Below are 24,716 nucleotides of genomic sequence, written 5' to 3' on the forward strand. Positions count from 1 at the left end.
GGCGGCTGCAGTGGCGGCTGGTGCTGCGGCTGCAGCGGGGGCTGCGGCTGCGGCTGGTGCGGAGGGGGCAGCGGCGGGTGCAGGGGCCCCTTGGTGCCGAGAGGAGGACAAATGACAGTTTATAATGCATTTCCTAGCACGCTCCAGTTCGGCCAGCTCTTCTAAACCCCACCAGACACGGGATGCGGCACTGAAACTTCATCATAGATTTGTTGATAGAGCTCACATTACCCAGACCACGGTGACAGCCAACAGCTATCATACATCTTGTATTTGCCCTGAGTCATTTTAACCTGCAAATTCTGGGAATTTGTTCTAAGGAAAGCCATTCCTAACACGTACTACTGGAACAATACACCTGTTGGGACCGGTGACAGCCAGCAAGTGTGACCCCGCCGCTCTTCAAATGCTGCAGAAAAAGGTCAGTGGGGAAGGCGAGCTCACTGCAACAGGGACACGGGGACCAGGACGTGCGTGCTGCGGGGACACAGAGCCACGGACGCCCGCTAGGGGCGGAGACCCTTCCTAGACCACGGGATTTTTTCATTTCCTCTGCTACTACTTTACTCAGACATCTTGGCAATGGAGACAAACTCGTATTTTGTAATAAAAACAGAAGTGAAGAAACCTTTTATCCCATGTTAACGACCTAAACAAGGGCCCTTCTCTTCTCTCCACGTTGGGGGTCTGTGTTTCTGAGCGGCTGATTCTGGTGCCCCGTCACCATGCAACCTAACATAAGCCCGAGGCTCGGGCAGAAAGAGCGGGGCCACAGCTCCCGGCGCTCACCCTGGAAGCGTGACCCGCCGCGGAGGGCACACCAACCATCCACACCACGGGGCCGGCGACCCCTCCTGCCGCCTCCCCCCCCCCCGTGCACGGAGCCCTGCCGCTGCACACTGTGGGGCACGCGGGGGCCGACGACGGGCCTGTGTGTCCACCGGAAAGCCTAAGAACCCAGCCCTAACTTCATCGGCAGCGTGGCCGGCCGGAGTGTTTTCTGTCCCCCAAGACGACCATCGCCCTTCCTGTTTCCCAGGTTACGGAAGCCGCGTGCCCTCGCGCAGGGTGCTGGCCCCAGCCCCCGCCCCCGCATACCTGCAGGCTGGGCTGTGCGTGCGCTGGCAGGAAGGGCTGGCCCGGGCCAGGCAGGAAGGGCTGGCGCGGCGGCAGGAAGGGCCGCGTGGCCGCCGAGCCAGGCTGGCTGAAGTGCAGGATCCCCAGCGGCCCCGGCGGCTGCAGCGCCGGCCTCACGGGCCTCTCCCGGGGGAACACGGGCTGCTGGCTCTGCTGGCTGAAGGCGGGCCCGGGCTGAGTGAAGGGCAGGGGGCTGGGTGCGGGCACGGGGTGTGTGCCGCCGAGGAGCGTGGGCGGAGGCGGCGGCGGCGGCGGGGGGCTGCGCTGCTCCAGGAACAGGTGGCTCGGGAACCTCGGTTCGCCTGAAACTGAAGCGCGCGCGACGTCACGCTCTGCTCCTCGCGGTCCGGGCCCCGCGTGGGGGGGGTGTCCCGGCTCTGCCCCCGCGTCCCCAGGGCTTCCTCCTCCGCGGGGCTCTCACGCTGGGACGGCGCGCTCCCAACGCCAGACAGCAGTGGGGCTACAGCAAGCGCCGGACGCGTCCCTGTGCCACTGGGTCCCGCTGGTCCCCGGGCCCCCTTACCGCCTAAGAAGAAGGGGTCCCGCTCCTGCGGTGGCGGCGGCGCTCTCCACTGGTCCTGGAGGGGGATCCGCGGCGGCTGGCTGAAGGTGCCGGGCACCGGCCCTGGCGTGTGCTGCGGGAACTCCGGAGGGCCCTGGGGAGCAAGGGGGCAGCAGGTGAGCAAGGAAGGAGTCTGCGCCTGCACGGGGAGGCCTCTGTGGTGGTCTCCTGCACCCCCCCCAATAAGTAAACGACACCGCTAAGCGAGTCTGCCCCACCCACAGCCACATCAGAATGCAGCACTCAGACACTGACTCCGCGTCTCCATTATCACTGTGGCAGAACAAGACCGTTATTCTTAAGCTTACTGAAACCCACGCAATTACCGACCCTTGCCCATTAACCCACAAAGACCAATCTACTTCCCGCGTCCCTGGCATTGATCTTCACGAACACGCTATAATTTGCTACCTTTTTAACACAACAAGCCACACCTATGAGGCTGCTTTATTTCTAAGAAGAGAAAGAAGTTGAATGTGCACCATAATAGATATCAGCACCTCTGGTGAAAACAGGACAGCGGGAAAGTGTAAGAAACCACGCCGCTCCACCCGAGATGCTAGTTCGTGGGCACACGGGGTCAGACACTGAACTCCCACAGATTAACATTCTTCATAACGACTTGTTGCCAGAACTCTACAGGGACAAACTAAAATTACTTCAATTTTCAGTTGGCCTTGTATTTGTGAAGATGTTTATTTTTATTTTAAGTTTACTCTTTTTGAGGAAGGGGAGGGGCAGGGAGAGAGGGAGAATCCCAAGCAGGCTCGGTGCTGTCAGCAGGAGCCCAACATGGTCTCATGACATGAGCCGAAATCCAAAGTCAGAAGCTTAACCAACTGAGCCACCCAGGTGCCCCCATGGAGAGTTTTTTAAGTACCACATTTGCATTTTTTTGGTGAGGCATTTCAAGAAAGCCTCACAATTTCTTTTCACTTCTCAAGAAACAATTCATTAGTTATACATATCAAAATAATTTTCATTTATGAACATCTTGTTCTTTGAAACTCAACCAGGATTTCTAAACTTTAAAAAAAAAAATCACACTTTCTCATGAACTTACAAATCTAACTCCTTCTCTGTCATTTTATTACTAATACACTCAGCTGCTCTCTGAAAGAGCCATCATCTTACTACACTGGAAGTACTTTTGCAGACCCGCTGACCTTCCTTCTCCCTGCGACCGCCTGTGCTCCCCATGATGCCAGAACAACAGTACACAGTGAGTGGAAAACTCCAGAAAAGCCCCTTGGGCGCAGATGTGGCTCCGCAGCAAGACTCTCACCACCAGGCAGCTTCTAAGGGAACTTGCCTAGAGGGCCTTGGGGTCCAAGCCAACTGCTGGGGGCACTGGCTCCATCCACATTCTGAGAATCACACCCCAACGTTAGAGATCCAGTCCCGAAACCCGGCCAGCACCAGGGCCAGCTGCGGCAGTGGAGCCGGGGCACCTGCCGTGCTGGGCACGGGGCAGCAAGGGGGCCCAGCAGAGGGAGACTTGGGGACGGCCTGGGGAGGCACTGGGTAGCGGGATGCAGGGTCGCTTCTCTTGCACCCCCCGCTGGTCCTGCAGCCCAGGGGAAGCCCAGTGAGGAGGCCCGAGAATGGAGTCAAAGCCCAGGGCAGGGTGTGTACCGAGGCTGAGGCTCGTCACCGACAACCACAAAGGGAGCCACTTCGTTTTACTGACCCAGGTGCCCCTGCTTCTGTGCGCCAGCGCTAAGGACACCCCCACACAGTGCAGAACAACTGCAGGGATCTGCACAGATTTAAAGGAACCACCTTGGTAAAGCCGGTGTGAGCCAGCCAAGCATCGATACCTGGGAACACCCACTTTGTGCCCTGCGGCTTCCGGACCCCACGCCACTCGAGCTGGTGAGGGCACAGCACAGCGCGGGGGTGCATCCCACCCCACAGCCAAGGCAGCCGACGCTTGGGACACCGCGGTGCCCACGGTGACACTGTCCTGTCGTACAGTCTTTAATCAGAGATTTCAATACTCAAGGAAAACAAGCCAAAAACTCCCACAGGATTCATTCTATTCATAACATAATGAAAATGAAGCAGAAGTTCCGACCCATGACATGAATCTCAAAATGACTAGAGCTGGGGGTTTCAAAAACCGTATTTCTCCTTAACTTAGACGTGGAAACGACAGCCTACACCCGACTCCGAATTCTGAGTTCTGGAAACCATCGCATTATACACAAACGTCCGCGTTTCGTTTCTTATCCCTCTGTGGCAAGTGTTCACTGTGCTTCCGTCTCAGACCAAACGCACGGTCTCCACAGAGGAGGGCTGCTCCGGAAGTCCTTGTGCAGGGACTTCAGCCCCTCCCACCCCGTGTCACTCCCTCACCAGCTGCCGGCCCTGGGTGTGGCCCATGGAGGGACCCCCTCGTCCCGTTCCTGGGCCGATGAGCGCTGCTGGGTGAAGGCTGGGGTCATGAAGACTGCAGTGACAGCACCAGGCCCGTCAATGTCCCCAAGAGTTTCTCACCTGTTCCTGCTCCAGGGCCCCCACGGCCCAGGAGCATCTCTGGCCGCGCCACCCTCACATCTGGGTCCACCGTACCCGCCATCAGGTAAGGGGTCTCCTACCCTGGGCGCACAGAGACTCCCAGTCCACGCCCCCTGCAACGCGCCTTGCGTCCTCTGTGTCGCTCTGCTTCCGTTCCCCTTCTACTTGGCAGAATATCCCAGCATGAGTGATGTGCCTGCTGCGGATTTTCACTCTCACGTGACATTTGGTCAAAACAGAGGAACGGCGTGCAGAATTATAACCGAGGTTGGAAGTATTACACCACTGATTTGTTGACAGGCTTTCTTCCTGAACTGCAGTCAGCACACATCCGGGCTCCGAACGTTCCGGCTGTGAGGGTCACTCCTGGGTGAATGAGCCGACCAGCAACGCAGACACAGGTAGACTGCGTCGGGAAGGAAGACAGCAAGAACACTATACTTTCCGGGAAAGCGGGCAGTCCTCTGGGGTCGCTTCCACGGAGCCCTGAGGTCCTGGGTTGGGTTCATGGCTGGGAAGCTGCAGCACTCCTGGTGAGAACCTTCCGTGGACTGAGAACTGCGTCGCCGGCCCCGGCTCGGGGAAAGCCAGGTCGCGGCCCGCCAGCGTTCCGAACCTCTGCAGCCACACTGCCCTCTCCTACCCGGGCAGACCCGCCGGCCCTCCCTCCCTGTGAGCGACCGCAGGGCCACTGTGGTCCCCTGGCGCCTACTTCTGCCTCACCCGCCCCTGGAGGGCCGACCGCAGCCCAGACACAGGAAGAAGCCGCAGGGGCTGCGACTGAGGCCGGCCCCTCCCCCAGCTGCGTGGGGACCAGCGACCAGCCTGTCTCCTCACCTTCTGCCCTGATTTTAGAAGAATTTGAAGAAGCAGAAAGAGGCTCCTGACTGTTCTGTCCCCCACACACGGCTCTCTTCATTCTTTACTGTGGGGCCCTGAGACCTACCGCCACTCCTCCCGCTGGGCTCACCGACGCCAGGCTTGCAGACCCCTGGAAAAGCCTCGGTCTCCACTGAACCCAGTCCCGGGCGTAAACTCCACGACGGCGTCTCCCTGCCCCATGTCCCCCCTGCGGCCAGCCCCCGGCAGTGCGGGGCTGCGGCGGGCTCTGCAGTCCCATCCCCTTCCATCCCATAGTCAATTTCCAGTCCTCCAGAAGAGAGCTTTTCTCATTACAGAGAAGGCAAAACGGAGTGGGAAAAGCAGACGGGCGTCCCCTCCACGGTCAGCAGGGCTGCCAGCCTTGGATTCTGACTCTACCACAGGCTGGGATTGGGGCGTATTCTCAACCCCTTCACCCATTTCTAAAAGGAAGCAGTTACTGAGTTAGAACGAACTCAAAGAGAAACGGATGTGGTTAGTTTTCAATAAAAACTTCAAGCTGCCTGGGAACTAAGTGCATTCCTGGGTGATTATTTTAAATATTCATATTCGAGAGACATTTTTTGTATTAAACTGAAAATACAGTAGGATCCTAATCTCGCCCCTTTGGAACTGTAATACCGTGACATTCGTCTCTTCGCAGACCTTCTTCCCTTCCACTAATCACCTACGTGCCGCCTAGCTGCCCACAGACGCAAGCACTCAGATGCGAGCAATACAGAACAAGGCCCCCGGTTCTTTCTGCGCCAGTCATGCTGAGCCAGGGCTTTCGTCCGCCTGCCAGCTCGGCCTGTCCCGGAAAGACGCTCACAGAGGCTGCTGAGTGCTGGCCGTGCTGGCCGAATGGGCTCCCTGCCGCGTCGTCCCGCCCTCCCTGCACCCAGCACGGCCTCCCGGGGCTCTGTTTTCTCCTCTGCAGAAGGCAGGGGAATGGACGGTACCTGATTCTCAGGGAGAAGAGGAAGGACATGTTCACAGTACTTACGCAGTGCCCAGCAAGTAACACAAGTTCACGGTGCTTGCCATTACTGTCATTTTTACATGACATTTTTGTAGACGGCACTCCACACTGTGAACAGGGGCCAGGGCTCCTATGTCCCACAAGACAGTGCAGCCCAGACGCCCTCCTGCATTCTCAGCCCGGAGCCACTGCAGAAGCCGTCACAGACGAGGTGCCGCCATGCCCTGGCCACGCCCCCTCAGGCGGCAAACCTGCTCCCCTCCGCTCTGCATCAGCTGACGGGCCCGTGGGGGGGCGGGCACGGTCTGTTTTACTCACCTATGTATTCCATGCTCGGCACAGAGCCTGGCACACAGACGCTTACAGTTTTTACATGAATCAACGACCTATTCCCAATAGCAAGGAAATCCAGCCCCATGCTCCAATCTGACCTACTACAGCGAGCTGGGCCGCCTGGGGGGCTCAGTCAGTTGAGCGTCTGACTTTTCATTTCAGCTTAGGTCATGATCTCACGGTTGTGGGATCAAGCCTAGGATCGGGCTCTGTGCTCATGGTGTGGAGTCTGCTAGGGACTCTCTCTCCATCCCTCCCTTGCTCACATGCACACCCTGGCTCTCTCTCAAAATAAACATTTAAAAATAAATAAAATAGAGGCAACTGGACAGCTCAGTCAGATGAGTGTCTGACTTCAGCTCAGGTCATGATCCCATAGTCTGTGGGTTCGAGCCCCGCCTCGGGCTCTGTGCTGACAGCTCGGAGCCTGGAGCTTGCTTTGGATTATGTACCTCTCCATCTCTCTGCTTCCTGCCCCGCTCTCACACTCTCTCAAAAATAACCATTAAAAAATAACTTAAAAATAAACTAAAATACTCCTGTGGGTTACGGCCTGCCTGCCAATGAGGCACACACAGTGGACGGCCGATTGCTCTAGGAAGGACACGGGGGAGTTTGGAATAGACCAGCCTGGACCCAAGGCAGTGAGCCCTGAGGCTCCAGGGCAGAGCAGACCTAGAACATGCAGTGCACCAGGACCAAAGAGAAGCCAGCGTCAGCAGAGCCCGGTTCTCTGACTTCACTGTAGGGCAGAAATCATGTTCACTGCTACTGTCAGGACGTGAGCCAGAGAGGGAAAGGGAGACGAACCTGGGCCCTTCTCCGCCCTACAGCCATCCTCTAAGTTTTAGAGAATACGCTTGTTCTTTGAAGAATGAAAATGCAATGGACAGTGTGTGGGATATACTTCCAGCCCTGGTGGTAAGGAGCAGGGCCCAGGCCAGTTTTCCTCTTGGCTGCAGACTGAACTGAGAGAGCACGCCTGGAAGATGCAGGACCCTCCTCTAAACCACACAGGAGCACCAGAGCAAAATGGAAAAATAAAAACAAAACAAAGCTTCATTTTTGCGTTTCATTATTGCCAAGTAGTACTCAGCAATAAATGTGCACCACATACATGGTAACAACAAGGCGTTTTTACAGGGTCAATCATAAAAGTAAATACAGATCCACACGTCAGAACTCTACATAAGCCAGAAAACACTGAAGGAAAAGTAGGACAGAGTGAGGCAAGTCGGCCTAGTGGTGCGCCGGGCTGCGCCGCCCTGATTGCACATACAGAAATCTAGGAGTAAAACGTGGACAGGAAAAATGCAAAGTCACTTGTTAAATATAAAAAATATAAACCAAAGAATATATACTATGAAAGTCAGAACTTGAGTACATTTGAACAGATCTACACCCCAATGTATCTAAGCTCTAGAAAGAACAGAAATCAAGAAGAAAACGTCAACTCGATGATCTTGGTAATGCTGCAGCGCCACAGATGCCAATGACACATAAAGCCGCGTTTATGGTGGCATTTGGCTTCAGGTAAAAATCGGCCACCTTCCTCCCCAACGAGGACAGACCTCTGACGCCCACCGTCCGTGCCCGAATCTTCCCGAGCGCCAGCCAAGCTACATTTCACAGACGGTCCTGCAAGGCAGTGAGGCTGGCGGTGTGACAAGGTTCAGCAAACGGCAATGTGAGGGCCAGTCCCAGACCTGGCCAGCGCCCGGGCGTGAGCCCCAGTTCACCCTCCCCCGGCCTGACCCCCCGGAACGCAGGGGTCTGTGGGGCCCAGCGGAGGCAGCCGGGGCGGGGGGCACAGTGAGTGACAAACTGCAGTGCAGAGCCACTGAGGGCTCAGGCTGCTCCGTCCGTCACTGCACTCCAGCCGGCCAGGCCCCTGACGCGCAGGTGCCTCGTGCTCAGCTGCTGCAGACGCTGTCCTGGCTGACGGGCGCTGCTCCCCCAAGGGCCCTCTGCTTCAGAGTCCTCCCCCTCAGGGTCAGGCCAGGGATTGAGCCTTTCCCTGAAGCCACAGCACAGCCTAGGCCCAGCCCTCCCTATCTGGCATCCCCGGCACCCTCCCCTGACCCCGTGCACCCAAATCCCCATCTCGGGCTCCACTCCCGTGGCCGAAAGCCCCAGCCCGCACCACTGCCGCTGACCGCAGGGCTTGCATCCTGCTCGTTCCGTCCGCGTAACCCCCACCGAGGTGCAGGGTCTGCTTGAAGAAACCTGAGCAGGCACGTCTGTCACACACAGTGCAAGGCTGGAGAGGGACAGGGTCCGGGCTCACTCCGGGTCAGCCTCCCCTGCAGCACACACACTCACCCACCGTGCCCATTATGAACAGGAAATGGTAGAATGACTTCCCTTCCCTCCGTGGGTCTTGGTGTTGTATTATCACACATGTATGTGTAACTGTGTCACAGTGCGGGAGTGCTTTAGCGTCAACAGACCCGACAGACACTAAGTCTAACGTCAGAGAGCCAAAGGAACCCCCGGCCGGCCCCAGTAGGTGGAAGGAATCAGCAGCTCTTATCTGATCAGCCTATGAGAGACTGAGGCAGGAGGCAGGCCCAGGGACGCTACCGACAGCTGAGAAGGAAGAGCCGCCTCGAGATGAGTGAACAAGGAGATTTCTGACTCCGGCAGTTTTTGCAAAAGAGTAAGAATGGAAAAAGAGTGTTTTTGCGGGGTGACCTTGAAACCACAGGTGACACGGCAAGGTGTGGCAAGGCAGGGCGGCCGGGGGAGGGCAGGTCACGTGGGCCCAGACGCCTGCAGCGCACGCAGAGCGGTGCTGCGGACAGAGCTCTCCTGCTGCCTGCGCTGGAGCCCACCAGAGAGCAGCCCATGTCCAAGACGCCAAAGCCCGAGGAAGGGCCAGGTGGCAGGAAGATTAGACAAAAGGCGCCGATGATACAGGACAGATTACTCACAAAGGAAGATGACGGCTGGCCGGGACACGAGAGAAGCCGGAGTGACAGTGACGACGTCCTCTGCGGAGAGATCAGGTCCTGGCGGCCCCAGGGCGGAACCGTGTGGGGAAGGCAAGTGGGCCCTCCTCCCCTCCACACGCCTCAACAGGTGGCAGAGCCCGAGGGTCTGAATCCTTGGGTGAATGGTCACACTCTAAAGCGTCAAGGCTGTGAAATCTGAGCGGCTGTCCCCGGCCCTGGCTTCTGCCTCGCAGCTGTCACGGGACTCACCGCACCGTGCTCCTCCCTCATCCTGACTTGGTTCTGCACACGGACGGCACCCCCTCTTCCTGTACTCACACAACTCAGGTTCCAGCCGCATGGTAAAGACTGCTCACTGCTTTCCCCGGTGAAGTGCTTCTTCCTGAGTAACGGAAGGACAACGCTGCCTAAAACCCTGACCCTCTCTCGAGGCGGCCCTGTGACGGGGCTCCGGCCGACAAGCGGCAGGTGCAGCGGGAGGGCCCTTGGGGGCGCATCAGGGGCAGCCTCCGTCCCTCGGCTCCTGCGGCCTGTAGCTTGTGCACGGAAAATACAGGTCCCTGATGACACTACAGAGCTGCTCTGCTGGGCCCGGATCTGCTAGTTTTTATGCAAAATGTAACTTGGTTTCAGTTGCTGTTAAAAGAATTTCCTGTTACGCGCAGCCTCATTCAATGTCCTGACTCACGCAAGTCAACGTTGTAGCTTTCACAAACTCAGTGCCAAGGAGCAGGCAGAACGGACAACTTTTCCTGTAAGGGATGAAGAGACTCGGGCTTACAGAGCTAGAAATGAACCGGCCCCAGTGACCCTGCCCCTGCGTAGCTCAGGACACGAATGCGCACCAGCAGGTCCCTGCTTGAGAACGTGCTGGCGCGCGCTCCTGCCAGGACCGCGGTGCCTGCGGGTGCCGCCCGGTGGGCCACGGCGCCGCTGAGGCACTGCTCTCCCCGGAGGCTCCCCGACGCGAGCTGAGCGGTCGCTGAAGAGCATCTACCGTCTCCAGGGTATAAGGGATAATAAATTACCAACCCCTCCACCATTTGCACAATTATTTTAAGACTGTTAGTGAGCTGTGAACACCTCACTTAACAGAACTTTCAGCACTGATTCTTCTCCCTTTTCAAAGAAAAGCCAGCCTTAATCCTTCCAACTAATTACTCTATTTTGCTTTTCTTCCTATCCCTTTAAGAGTCTAAGGTAAAACATTATCATTCTTTCTCACATAATTCTTATACAAACTGCACTCTGGCATGTTCCGCATCTCTTGTTAATTATATGATGGTATCTGTGTTAATCCTACTCAAGAAGGACTGACAACATCAACCACAAAAAAGAAAAAAAAAAAAGATGAGCACTCTGCATAAATCACTCAGCCCGAAGTTAATCATGTAACGCAGAGAAGAAAGCGGCTCTACACCTATTGTGGGACTTATCAGCTGCCCTAACAGGGTCAGTCGGTATATTTTAATAAGACTAATTAAATACCTTAACAATGTCACTGAAACTTCATGAATCTTTGAATGAATTACAGCCTTCCTTTATAGCATGTTTTCATTTATCGAGCTCACTTAAAATGCAAAGAACTCTAAGAGAAACCAACAGACGCTTGAGAACGCCTCTCCGTTAATTCAGAGTCAGTGGGGGTCGGAAGCGGAGGACACAGACCACAAGTGACCCCTGAAATCAGTAAAGCTGCACCCTCTCCACAGCATTAATCCTCTTACTTCAGTGTTTTCCACACATCTTTTTCCTTTCAGGTTGTGCCTTGTTTAATACCTACATTCATTTTCCTAAAAGGCATTTTTGTATTTAGAGGTGCTTTCTAAACCTCTGAGGAAGCGTGTCCAGGCTGAGCAGCAGACTCCACCCGGCCTTAGAACACGAAGACAATGTCGGCGGCACAAGCAGCGCAGCCACAGCGCCTGCGCGGCAGGCCTCTTCTCCCTGGCACGCAGACCGCCGAGGAGCGCCCCAGAACGGCAGCCAGGACGGCGGCCGCACGCACAGCGGAAACGCCCCCGGCCCTGCCCTGCCCGCCGTCCTTGTTGCCCCAGCGCCCCGTCCCAGTGACACTCTCATCGTGATGCAGGCAGATCTGCGGGAGCGGAGCAACCATCTGACGCAGTTCTGACTGTATGTCAGCGCTCCGCGGGGAAGGGAGAGGCACGGCCCCCTCTGGCGCCTGGTGGGACTCGGTTTCCCCGTCTGTGACCCAGAGAAAAGGATGCCTTCCTGTGGCTGGTGAGTACAGGAATCCCTCAGGAGGTCTCTTCATTTCCCAGTGGTCTTCAACAGTGTGCGCCCCGAGGAGGGCGGGGGGTTTCCTCATTCAAAACAAAAAAGTGAATTCAAAACCAGAAGAGCAACTGCTCTGCCAACTGCGAATGCACCTGTGCAGGACGCCCCTCTGCGGCTGCGTCTCCCACCGGGGCCAGGGGGCCACCACCCCGCCTCCCACGAGGCCACATCTCCACCTCCCACTAGGGAATGACAACTGTGTTCACACAAAATACTAGACAAAACTGTTACACCAACTCTCTTCCTAAAAGCCAAAGACCACAAAGAATCCAAATGCCCAAACGGTGAATGGATAAACCAGCTGAGGTACAGCCACACAGCGGAAGATCGCCTACTGATACAAAGGGGACAAACCACTGACAGGCGCAGCAGCACAGGGAGCATCTCAAGAGCACCGTGGCAAGGAAAGAGCCAGACTCCAAGCAGACCTCCCACGGAGCCGGTGGCAGTGAGGGGGGGGAGGGACCGGGCGGGGAAGGGAGTGCCCACAGCAGGGGCGGCTCCAGGGAGCCCTGCGGGGGGCAGGGCCGCTCTCTCGGAACTGTGGCGGGCACTCACCTGCTTGCACAGCAGGAGGAAGAGGACTAAACTGTAAACATTTTTTAAAACTCTGACTTTTTGGAAGAAACACTTTCAAGTCCTTCATAATAAAATAGAGCCTCTTTCGAAGTGTATCTTAAAACTGCATTCCAACAAAGGGAACACCCAGTGGCTCAGTTGGTTAAGCATCTGACTTGGCCTCGGCTCAGGCGTGATCTCACAGAGAAGAGCTGGAGGCCCGCCCGCATCAGGCTCTGCCGTGACAGCAAGCAGCCCGCCTGGGACTCTCCTCCCTCTGCCCCTGCCCCACTCACAAGCTCTCTCTTTCTCTAAACAAACATTTTTATCAATTGCATTACAACAGAACTTCAGGTCTTCAAAGACTCCAGGGAAAATAAATAAATAAATAAATAAATAAATAAATAAATAAATAAAATAAAAATTGGTGTGCTTTGTAGGATGTATCAATAAAAACAGGCCATAAGGATTTTCTTGGCCCAGATAGAGGAGGTTCTAAGACTGGGAATTTGTGTTCTCGTCAACACACTGGCCAGATTATGACCTTACTGACTGGCAAACCGCACAGTGTGGGAAAGGTTTTCATTTCAAGGTTGACAGTTTTAACTCAGCCGAAAACGCAACAAAACAGTGTAGCACACGCTTTCACAGCTGGCTTCCGGGCTCACTAAGCTGTACGACACACCCACTCCCCAGGACCCACACCCACCCTCCCCCTGCCCGGCACGTGGTGTGGGCCAACGAGGCCGGCAGGGCAAGTCCACGGGGCGCTGGGCCTCACGGCCACCACACGTAATGGCTGTTACCACAGTGTTTAGCTGTTCCTGCGACTGCTGCAGATGGGAACTCACTGATATGATTAGGTTTGATGGTATGATAATGTATGGTAATCATGATTAATCAGAAACCCGCCAGCAAATGGAGGATGTTGGGGACTATGTCACCTGCATTTTAAGCCACGCTCTCTCCTTGGAGCCTGACGAGGGCTGACAGCTGGAGGGCCCGCGTCCCGCCCCCGCCTGCCTCTACTACTCAAGAGATCTGATAAGAGAAAATGCCCATCATTCCTTCCGGACCTGAAATGCTAATAATTACAAGGCGTTGCAGGCAAGTTGTAAAAACAGTTAGGGGTTCAAAGGAAAGGCTGGAATAAAGTCTAGATTCACATCTGCAAGGGCTCTAATCAGAAAGAAATGGAATTTGAGGCAGCAGCCTCATCAAGCATGACTTGCATGAAACGCCGTAGAAAACACGTCCAGGCCATTGTCAGGGAGCCGCACCTGCTGCCGTGCGCCCCGCGGCCCCGGGGCCCCCTCGGCACTGCACCCGCAGGTAAGCACGCGGAAATCTTACTGGGTCAAAACCTACATGATCCTGTGACTGCTAAGACGACTTTAAACTTATTAGTAGTCTTCTTTGCAAACACGATGCTTCATTTTACTTCAAACAAAAACCACTGAGAACTTACTCAGCAGCCAAAGTACTTGCTATCTAACTGCCTGCCCCGAAATACCAGCATTTACCAGATACGTCAGTCAGCATCGCCGACTGAGCGGGTTTCTCAACGACCCTGGGTCAAGCATCTTCACAGGGTGAGTTACTTGGCACGTGTCTACATGCTTAAAATCAGCAGCTGCACAGACTCCTACAATTAAGTACGTCCGTGAAATCGCAAAGCCACACTTTAAAATATCATCAACCCTATCAAAAGTTAGGGTTACTTTTCTACATAGGCACATGTTAAAAAAAAATAAACATCACTTTGAGGATAAATACATCACTGAAAAATATTCATCCTTGTGGATAAAGAAAAGACTTCCAACTCTCCATCAGCGACAAAACCGTCAGGGACAGCCTTTGTGGAAAGGGACATGGGCAGACTGACCCGTGAAACAGAGAGCAGAGGACAACAGGCTTCACACACACGGAGACAGGACCCGCCGCTCACCCGCAGAAAGGTAGACCAGCCGCCCCACCCCCCACCCCCCAGAAACCACACACTGTTCCGTGAAACTGCGTTCACGTCTTCACACGAGTGAGGACGCTACCCAAGAGGATGAGGGACGGCGGAGGCTGGGCGGCACGACCGGGCGGAGCGCGAGGCGAGGCGGCGTGAAGACGGCAGGCCAGGCTCCTGGGCCCCAGGCTCCTGGCAGCGCTCACTGCTTCTACAGCTGATACTTGGCACCTCCGGCGGACACACATCTGGCATGATGAAAGATGAGTGTGAAGGGAGTCCATTCTCTGACAACCCTACCAAGTTATGTTTATACTCAAAGGAAGGTTCAGAACTCGGGAAAACCTCCAACAGTCTGGGAACTGAACAAGGAATGTTTTAGGGCCGCGCTGCCGGCTGTATCCGCAAAGATCGAGTACTTGGATCTCATCCTTAGATGGAAACCTAGATTCCAAATCACTTCACTGAATTTCATAAACGGAGAACAGGGCGCAGGCGGTGGGGGTGTCCATCCAGACACCAAGAATGACATGACCACAGACACAGCACGTCAATGCCAAGAGCTGAAACAGTATTTTCCAAAAAGATCAAACATAAGGAAGCTTTTATGATATTTCTCATTTTGACATTCAAATCTTTGCTTTAAATTCCCTAAGTAAAATTCATTAACAGGAAATAAAAATATTAGTTTTGCTACATCAAGCATAGCCTAGAATATGATATTTTGGCCTAAGAGTATAATTTTAAACACTCCTATGAAAAATAGGTTTAATATTAGGTTGCCTAGAGTTCTGATTTTTTAATTAAAAATTTGAGGCATTACCACTTACTATAATTTTTAGGCATACTGGTTCTAAATTAAGAATTTCTAGGGGCGCCTGGGTGGCTCAGTTGGTTGACCATCCGACTTTGACTCAGGTCATGATCTCACGGTTTGTGGGTTCGAGCCCCACATCGGGCTTTGTGCTGACAGCTCAGAGCCTGGAGCTGCTTCAGATTCTGTACCTCTCTCTCTCTCTCTGACCCTCCCCTACTCCCGCTCTGTCTCTCAAATAAATAAATAAATAAATAAAAGAATTTCTCAAGTTTTTATAAAATTGTCAAAGAAAATGGACTTTTAAAAAAGTAAAACTTGCCACTGTTGGGAAAGAGAAGGAATGCCTTAGCATTAATACTGACTGAATACTAATTCCTTTAAAACTTGGAAATCTAGGGGCGCCTAAGTGGCTCAGTCAGGTAAAGGTCTGTCTGACTTCGGCTCAGGTCACGATCTCTGAGCTGTCAGCTGGAGCCTGCTTCGGATTCTGTGTCTCCCTCCCTCCCGGCCCCTCCCCTGCTAGCTCGCTCTCTCTCTCAATCAGAATAAAATATTAACAAAATTAAAACTTGGAAATCTAGCGGTATACTGGCTGCCTCTCTCACTCTTCAGTCACTCAGCAAGAGCTGGATTCCTGTACACTTCGATGAGCGCGACGTGAGTCACCTGTGCCTCACCGGAAACAAGCACAAAACTCAATTACAGAACTTTCTCTACACAACTCCTTCCAGGTAGGGCTCACCACTGTCTGAATCAGGAGACGTCCCTGGCACACAAAAAGATGTGAATTACAGAAATCTCCTGAGCAAAGTGAAGGTCACTGCCGTCGGCTCTGTCCCCCGCTCTGGCCCCTCTAACAAGCCCGCTGTCCCGGGGTGGGCGGTGCTCTCACTGGCAGCGCCATCCCGCTCACTCAGGTTCGGAAGAAGCTGGTCCATGTCTGCAGACCAATTCGTGCCCCTGCACCAGAGAACTGGCCGAGCCCAGGCCCTGTGCCCGGAGAGTACGGGCACACAGCGGTGGAGTGAGTGACCCAGCAATCCTGTACCGACTTACAAGATGCCAGTGGGCTTCGCTCTGCTCCGGAGATTAATGCAATGCAAACCTTTCCGCGTGCCAAAGAGGTCTCCTGATTCAAACAGACCCCACGAGGATTCGAGTCAGGTCTCCTACTGTGAACGCTGTGATCGTGTGAGCGGGACAGTGTCCTGTTACAAAGCAGCATTCAGTTTAGCCAAAGTAATGGGACAGCCCCCGGGGCACACCCCCACCCCCAGGAAGTCTCCGAGGGGCTGTTACAACATAGCAATGCCATCTCCACTAACTTTAGACTTTTACTCTGGTCAGAAGGGGCTCCTATGGCTTTGCTGGTCTGCTGTATGGTTTGGGACTGAGCACTGGGCAGAGTGTGTGGCATAAAGGAGAAACTCACATGTTCACAAAACTGCACTTACACAGCAACCAAGTTTAATCTCCCAGAAAAGGAAAAAACATTTTATTCAGAAAGATCTGGTGTGTGTGCAAAATAACCATAGATGTCCCAGAGTAGGTCTCCCTTCTTAACAATATTTTAATGGACTTTTAACAACATACTACCTCTAGTGTATTTCTGAATTAAAAACAAATTTTAAGTAATCTCTACACACAACGTGGGACTCAAGCCACAACCCTGAGAGGGAGTCACACGCCGGCTCCACCGACTGGCCCGGCCTGGCGCCCGCCTCGAGTGTATCTTTTTAGGAACAGATTCCACATCTGACTACTTCCCAAAGGAAAACTGACCACGGGAGTAAGAGCAGCACTGCGCTCTCAGGAAGGTGAGTTCACCTGAACTTCAGCTTAGGACCCAGCCTTTGGGGCTTCTAGGAGATACATCGTGCACTAAATCAAGATAAACAACTGACCTAAAGAAAATGCTTCCGGACCGTGTCATACACCTGACTAATTTGTACCCGCCTATTTCCTACAGCCCGTACATACCTCCCACCCCAAGAACAGTGACAAAACAAAGTTTACATGGTGCAGACCCTTCCAAAAGCCGCTCAACAGGACCTACTGCCCTCAGGGCCCCGTGACGGTGCCCACCGCCCTCGGAGCCCTGTGACGTGCCCACCCCCCTCAGAGCCCTGTGACGTGCCCACCCCCCTCAGAGCCCTGTGACTGTGCCCACCCCCCTCAGAGTACTATATAACTTAAATATAAGTTCAACTTCGGGGAGTCCCACCAGCTCAGTCAGTGGAGAACGTGACTCTTAATCTCAGGGTTGTGGGTCTAAGCCCCACGTTGTGTGTAGAGATTACTTAGAAATAAAATCTTTAAAAAAATACGTAAGTTCATTTTCACAAAGAAATTGTCTCCTATTACCTCCTGCAATATCCTCCAGAATTGGCAGTTTGCTTCTTCTATGATAAGACACCATCACATTTGCACAATTGAAAAATATAAGTAGATAAAAACTGCAGTCACTCTAATTTTATACTAGTAAATACATTTTCATAAAATTATCAACTACATACACTATTGCTTTCTGGGTTTAAAACTAGTTTTTAGAACTTTACAGGCAACCTAAAGGAAACATTAATAAAGGAGATAAAACCACTAAGAATCAGTTATGGAAACCGTGTCACAATTCACAAATAACTACAAAGATGTTTCTAAAAAGTACTCTGAATCTTAACTACTGACTTTTTTGAATAATCATCTGCCTGTACACCTAGAACCTTCATTAAAACCTTTTTAAGTGCCTCACATAAATATGCATCTGTGTAAGCGTCAAAGGTAGAGTCAAACATCTCATTTAGATATTTCCTGAGAGTCAGACTGTTTAGTCTCAACAAAACTGTCTTACATACCAGTGATACTAAAATTTTATGGTCCGGGCCATTTTTTACTTCAATGTTGTTTTTACAAAGAACATGCCCTCCTTGATGTAGTGAAACCAGAACTAATGATAACTCGAAGCCCACGCAAGTACAAGTTTATGTAAGGGACACATTATTTAAGGGACGTTTTTCTCCTGGTTAGGGCAGAGTCAAGGAAACCACGCTGCAAAGTGTGGACGGGGAAAAGGCGTGCATTCTTTTAAAGAAAGTTGAAAGAGAAAAACCTTCACTTTAAAATACAAACCAACAGCTCATTAAGACTTTGAGACTGGGCTATTTCTTTTTTTATTCACAAGCAGAGATGTGCGCAGTGTTCCCTAGAATCTCACACATGCACCCACATGTGTGTGCACGCATGTGTACGTGTGCACACACTGAAGGCCCTTTCTCACTTAACACAAGGCAATAATGAAATCAAAATCATACTCTTTACTATGAAAGGCATTGTATCATGATCCTAATTCAACAATTTTACAGCTAAACCAAATTAATTCCATTCTCAAAACTCCACTGACCTTTAAGCTGTTAACAAACGTTTTCGAAGGCAACAACTACTGTCAATGTTTACAAATGCCCCGCTCGCGCCTGGCGGCACCGCCCGTGCCCCCACATCAGTGCCCCCGCCCCCCACCGGAAGGAGCCGCTGCTACTCACGGGGAGTCTCGGGGGCCCCACGGCAGGTCTCGGCTGGCTCGGAACTGGCAGCAGCGGCACTGCGGAGAGACACCTTTTGTTACCAACACAGTTCACTTCACAAACCAACCCCCCAAGAAGCAAATACAACACGCTGAGTGTAATATAAAATATGCATTATGTGCAAGTTACATGGAACATGTGAGTTTCCACTGAAGCTCAGCGCTTAGTATCTTCCAGGCCTATGAACAGGAAGGAGCGCGGGACGCCTGCCCCGCCCAGCAGCACGCGCAGAAGCTTAAATTTCAACAGGGAATTTCTATCTAGAATGAAAACGTTTTGCAGTAAAAGAGGAGATTACTCCTCTACAATAAAAAACGGTTCTGTGCTTCACATCCATATCCAAGTTACCCAGACTATCTAATGCAATTACATTTTCTGACTCCAATCAAATAAAATTTAAATCTAAATCCTCGAGCATCATGAAAAAGAGGGAGGGAGGGAGAGAAAGGAAAATACACACACCCGTGGTGCTGTTACACAGAACAATCTATTACACAACCTCCTATGCCAAGGTTTTGGTTTTGGTTTTGGTTTTTAAACAAGCACAATTCCACGAGCTCGACCAGAAGAGCACGAAGTCACAGAATTCTAAAACAGACATTTTACAGGCAGGAAGAAGCCACGTTATACCCTGGGGCTAAATCTGGTACGTTGATGCTATTTAAAAGGTACACGTTGCACTGATCTTGACCATGAAGGAAAAGAAAACCCCACTGCCTGAGTGGGGGCCGCTCCAGGGTGGGGTGTTGCGCTTTTCACTAAACTGTGCAGCCAGATACACCTAGTGAGAGCTTGGGGCGTCAGGTGTCATGGGCTGAATTGTGACCCCCTGCCCCAAATGCATATGCTGAAGTCCCCCACCAGGACCTCAAAGCAGGACTGTGTTTGGGCGAGGGGCCTTTAGAGAGGGGATTGGGGTAAAATGAGGTCATATGGGCGGGCCCGGATCCAGTATGACTTGGGGTCCTCATAAGACATCAGACCACAGACACACAGAGAACGAGCCATGTGAGGACGGAGAAAACAATAATAATAATATCACATGTCATATTTTCAATTTAAGAAATGTCTAATACAGGAGAAATATACTTTTCCAATTACTTTAAAATTGGCACACTAAGATAAATTTTATTTACTAGAAATACTCAAGGAACTCTGCGTATTAGGACTTTTGATGAGGGTAATACTTCCACTCGTCCAATTTAAAGTGATAGTGTGAGGTCACCTGGGTGGCTCAGTCGACTAAGCGTCCGACTTCGACTCAGGTCAGGATCTTGCGGTTCATGGGTTCAAGTCCCGCATCGGGCTCTGTGCGGACAGCTCGGAGCCTGGAGCCTGCTTTGGATCCTGTCTCCCTCTCTCTGTCCCTCCCTCGCTTGCTCACGCTCAATCTCTCTCAAAAATAAACATTAAAATATATAAACGTATATATATAGGGATAGTGTGTATGAACTGGAGTCACAACTTGATCAAACGCACAGTGTGACAGAAACTTACTCTGAAAAACGCAAAGTGGCAGAAGTCATTCTGGCCCTTGAAAGACTAATCCAATGAGTCAAAATTTCAAAATGAGAGGAGGTCAATTTGAGAGACTTTATGTAAAACAGGATGCAGCCCCCCACTCAATATGGTCTCCTACAAGGCACTGGGGGGTAAATTGATTTATCTAAGACAAACTACCAGATTGTGAAATGGAGGAAGAAAAATTAGAGTATCTCTGACCTCAAAAGATTATACTGAGAGTGAAAAAAAACTATATATTAAACAATATGAAGATAATGGTTTTAAAATTAAGTGCCAAATATAAAGTACCCAGTCCTTCAAGCCTATGTGCCACTTATTTTTAAACTTGGGATTTAAACAGCAATTCCTATCGGACACCCATATACCTACAATTCAATGAAAATATTAAAAAACTTAAAAGTCTCTTTAACTGGGGGGCGGGGGGATCAGAACAAGAAATCCAGAAGCAGTCTCTGGGGAGAAATCTGATTATAATTAACAGATTCCTTGCACAGAAGACTTCTTTTTCATTGGCCTTTTTTTAAGTAAATGGGAAAAAGCAACAAAAAGAAGGAAGGAAAAAGAGTAAGAGTTAACAGAGGAGCACATCCGAGGCGACAGAAACCAGCGGAGGGAAGGCCACACCCCCTCCCACCCAGGGCTCAAACCCCGGGCAGTGCCTTCCCCCCACTGCCTTCCCCTGCGCCCTGAGCACAAGACAGCTGGAAAGCTGTCCTGCTGGCAGAACCCTGAACTTGGAGTATCTGATATCTAACACTTATCTTTCTACTGACTCCACTGATTTTCAGTTCATTACAATAGGGAACAGGCTGGAAAACAAGTTAAATTTCCACCGAAACTGGTTAACTGTGAAATGATGGGGCACCTCTCATCCTTGAAAACAGGGGACATCAGGACAAGACGTGCTGACGTTACCGTCTCATGTCCCTCCCGACGGCCCAAGGCTCTGCGAACACAGGGCTGCTCTACACCATGGGCACAGCAGACAGCGAGGCCCCTGCAGCCTCGCTGGGGAAGAGCGTGGCTCTCTAAGCTCACTCGCTCACCACTGGATGGACCGCTTCTCCGCAGTGCTCTGCGTGGACCCAAGCGAGCAGTTTCCTGCTCTCTCCCCACTTCAGCGTGTTCCAAGATCAAAGGGATGTTCAGGAGAAATGTGGGCTCTGGGGCGGCCAGTCTCACGTGGAAAACTCATTGTAAGAGTTCAGAGGTCACTGTCAGAAAGCCGACCTTCTATGCGCCGAATCGCAGCTCTGGGGCCCGAGGGCTGCACTCTGGCCGTCCGGGACTGGTGGCGCGGCACGCTATGTTCCTATCCGGACAACATCCTGGGGGTTCCTTAGAGCTTTCCCGCCCTGCACTCCGGATCCCAGCGATGTTTGCTGGGCGCAAGAAAACCTGTGCACCTGACCAAATGCCAGTTTTGCGTCCGGTTCATACAAGAAATACGATTACAGATGCCGGTCTCAGGACGGTCACTCTGACAGGCCAGGCTGACGGCAGCCGTCTGCCCAGGGAAGCCACTGGGGAAAGGGCCGCCCTCTGCCCTCACACGGGCCCAGCAGCTGGAGAGACACAGGCAGCATGCGAGGCACAGGGGCCACTGAGGTTGGGGGCCTTGAGGGCGCAGAAGGCGGGCGGAGGCCAAAGAGAAACTCCTGTAAGAGGTGGGGGCAGCAGGAGGGTCGGTCGGGGGTCAGGGACGCGCTGGGACTCTGCCTCCCTGGCGTGTACAACAAGGGCAGCCCCCCATCACACGGACCCCATGCCCAAGGCCAGCCTGTCACTGCCACCATCACAGATGTCACTCCAAGGGCACGGCACAATTCCAAAGCGCCTCCAGGCCCATGGCCTCCTCCCACACGTCAAGTCCTATCTGGGGCTTCTCCCCCACTTCTGGAACTTTGGGATTCCAGGGACAGCATCAGCACAAGGCATGGTGGCCTCTCAGGGAAACAAAAGGCTCCCAAAGACAGGGCCGCCTTCTTCCTGCAGGGAACTGGGGTCCTTCGTGGCCGTCAGCGCTGTTTCAGAGCCCAGTGTGGGGCCGCACCACCGGATGCGCCACCCGCTGCTGCCCGTCCCCAGTCCCCTCCCCATGGCCTCCAGCGCCGGTCTCCAGTCTGGGCAGAGACGACGCTTCCTGCACCCGGTCTCCTGGGTCCCTGGCTGCTGGCCTCCATCCCACCTCAGCCACATCCAAGACCTGGCTGTCATCAGTGACCCACATTTCCGCGGTCGCTGAACAGCCCCTCCTTACGCGACCCTCCCCCTCACCACGTCACTCTGTCCCAGACGCAACTCCCCCTCCTTTCACCCGTTATACACAATGCCACCCTTGAAACAGGGACATCACAGAGGACCTCCCTCACCCCTAGGCGCTGCGACGCAGCCCCCCACGTCACACCAGCTAGAGCCGCCCCAGGCCCTGGCGCTGCCCCACCTCCGGCCTCTCCCACGCCACGAAACGCTCCTCCCGTTACGGTCACTGCTTACGGCGTCTCTGCCGGGAAGCAGGATCACGGCCGCACCGCTTCCTCGGGGTCTCCTAGCGGGAGGTCTCGGAGGCCAGAGACAGGGCCGTGTGTGCCGGACAGAGGCGTGAAGATGTGCTCCGTGTCTGTCTCCCAGCCCCAGGAACGCGTGTCCTCGACAGTAAGGTTCGAGGCCATGCGCTCACGAAGGACGCCCGAGGTACACCAGGCCCGCCGGGCAGCCAAGGGGCACGCCAGCTCGGGCATTTCCACGGCTGCCTCTGCTGCCCTGGAAATCCGGGAGCCGCCCAGAACCGCCCACTGAACCGCACAGTACGCGGTGCAGGTGTCTGAGCAAACGAGTGAGGCCCACAGGGCCGGCTCGCCTCACAGCCTTCGAGAGAACGACGCGGCCGCGTCCCAGGAGCAGGGGAGGGGACACGTACCTTGCACGGGCGTCACCACCGCCCCCTTGAAGTGGGGGTTTATGTGGATGTTCTTGGGCTGCTGCGGGGTCACGGGGGGCGGGGTGATCATCAGGCGCGGGGCCTCCATCTGGGGCGGCACGTGCGCGCCCTGGGGAGCCGGGGCGTGCTGCGGGTGCTGCGGTGGCTGCAGGGGCAGCAGGGGCTGCAGCGGCTGCTGCTGGAAAAGGCTCCTGATGGGCTGCTGCTGCGGCGGCGGCGGCGGCGGAGGCGGCGGCTGAGGCTGTGCGGGAGGGATTAATCTTGGAGAGTGCGTCTGAAAACCACCAAAAAAACAAATCCAAAGAAATCACCACTTAGAAGATAAGTAAAAGAAGGCTACTGCCCTACGATGCCCACGAGCTCCAGAGAGGTTTCTGGCTCCCAGTGGGTAGGAAGTGGCAGGGCCAGGCTGTGCCGCGCAGGCCCAGGAGGCCTGCCGCCCACTGCGGGGGTGCATCCGGGGCACACAGGGGTGAGGGGACAGCGGCCTCACAGGGACTCTCGTGGATTTCCGGACCAGCCACTAACACTGGCCAGTGGGGCGAGCACCGCGCTGCACAAAGAGGACCCCCCTCAGCCAGTCCTGCTCCTGTCCCTGCTCCCGCCCCCGCAGATCCGAGGGGGACAGACGGGGGCATGTGTGAGCCACTGTGCGAGAAACGAGGTTGTCCTCAGGGAGAACGCGGGCCTAGCGAGAGCCCAAGTCCCCTGTGGGGCAGGAGAGGGCTAAGAAGGTGGCACCCACCCCGGAAAGGAAGGAGGGAGAGAGGGCGCTGGGCAGGGGGCTGAGGGAAACAAGATGGGAGGGGAGGCAGGGGTGTGAAAACAGGCAATCAAGGACAGTGTGGGGATTCCACCCAACAGTCATGAGAGGAGGCACCTAGCGCCCAGGCCAGCGGCCGCTGAGCGCCAGGCCGACCCCACGTCCTCTATGCCCACCAGCATATGGAGTAAGCGGCCAATTCCCGAGGGCACCGTCGGGTGGATCCCGCTGCTGCCCTCTTTCCAAGCAGCTGGTAAGCAGCAGGGCTGGAAGTGGATTCAGACAAGCGAGTCCACGGTCCTGCCCCTGAGCACCGGGCCGCCCTGGCCACACCAAGCTCACCACCACCGACGGGGCTGCGCCCCGGCCACAACACCACACCGTGGAGGTCGTGAACACCAGTTCCACACGTGGCGGCGTGCAGGCTGAGGAGTCACGGACAGGGATGGTGGACGTGGGACAGATGCGGAAGAGGACAGAGAAGACAGACCACTCAGCAGGCCACAGCAGGAGCTGAATGCAAGGAGAGGCCAGGGTCTGCCGAGCAGTAGGGAAGGCACATTTCAGAGGAATGGGGGGGATTCCAAAACCAAAACGTACACGGCCGTGGCCTCAGGGAGGGCTCTTCCAGAGATTCCAGGCCTAGTTGCGCCCACAGTTCTCCGTGCTCCCGGAACCCAGCATGCTCCCTCCCCTGCCTCCACCAGGTGCGATGCGCACCCCTGCACTGTGAGTCGGGACCGAGTCCCCACCAAATCCCCATGGGGAGCGTGCTGATGGACAGACACTCCCGTGAGTCAGATCTGAGCTGCAGGGAGGCTGGGCACTGCGCAGGCTCCTTCACTCGAGACCAGGAAGGAATGTGGAGATGGGGGGGCTTCGGTCAGCTGGAAGTGGGAGCCTGGGAGGCGCCCGTGGGGGGGCGGGG

At 54.1% G+C, this 24,716-nt stretch overlaps 1 protein-coding gene across 1 annotated transcript in view; it reads right to left on the reverse strand.

The window, feature by feature from the left end:
- Positions 1–24,716, reverse strand: part of RBM33 (RNA binding motif protein 33) — a 99,919-nt gene that overhangs the window by 36,812 nt on the left and 38,391 nt on the right. The window contains exons 9-13 of the mRNA XM_029954274.1: positions 23,005–23,299; positions 18,519–18,577; positions 1,661–1,793; positions 1,099–1,445; positions 1–89 (exon numbers count right to left, since the gene is read on the reverse strand). Coding sequence (XP_029810134.1) covers positions 1–89; positions 1,099–1,445; positions 1,661–1,793; positions 18,519–18,577; positions 23,005–23,299 — 923 coding nt within the window. The remainder of the gene's footprint in view (positions 90–1,098; positions 1,446–1,660; positions 1,794–18,518; positions 18,578–23,004; positions 23,300–24,716) is intronic.

The sequence above is a fragment of the Suricata suricatta genome, chromosome 2 (genome assembly GCF_006229205.1).
Source record: "Suricata suricatta isolate VVHF042 chromosome 2, meerkat_22Aug2017_6uvM2_HiC, whole genome shotgun sequence".
In the NCBI taxonomy this organism is placed as follows: Eukaryota; Metazoa; Chordata; class Mammalia; order Carnivora; family Herpestidae; genus Suricata; species Suricata suricatta.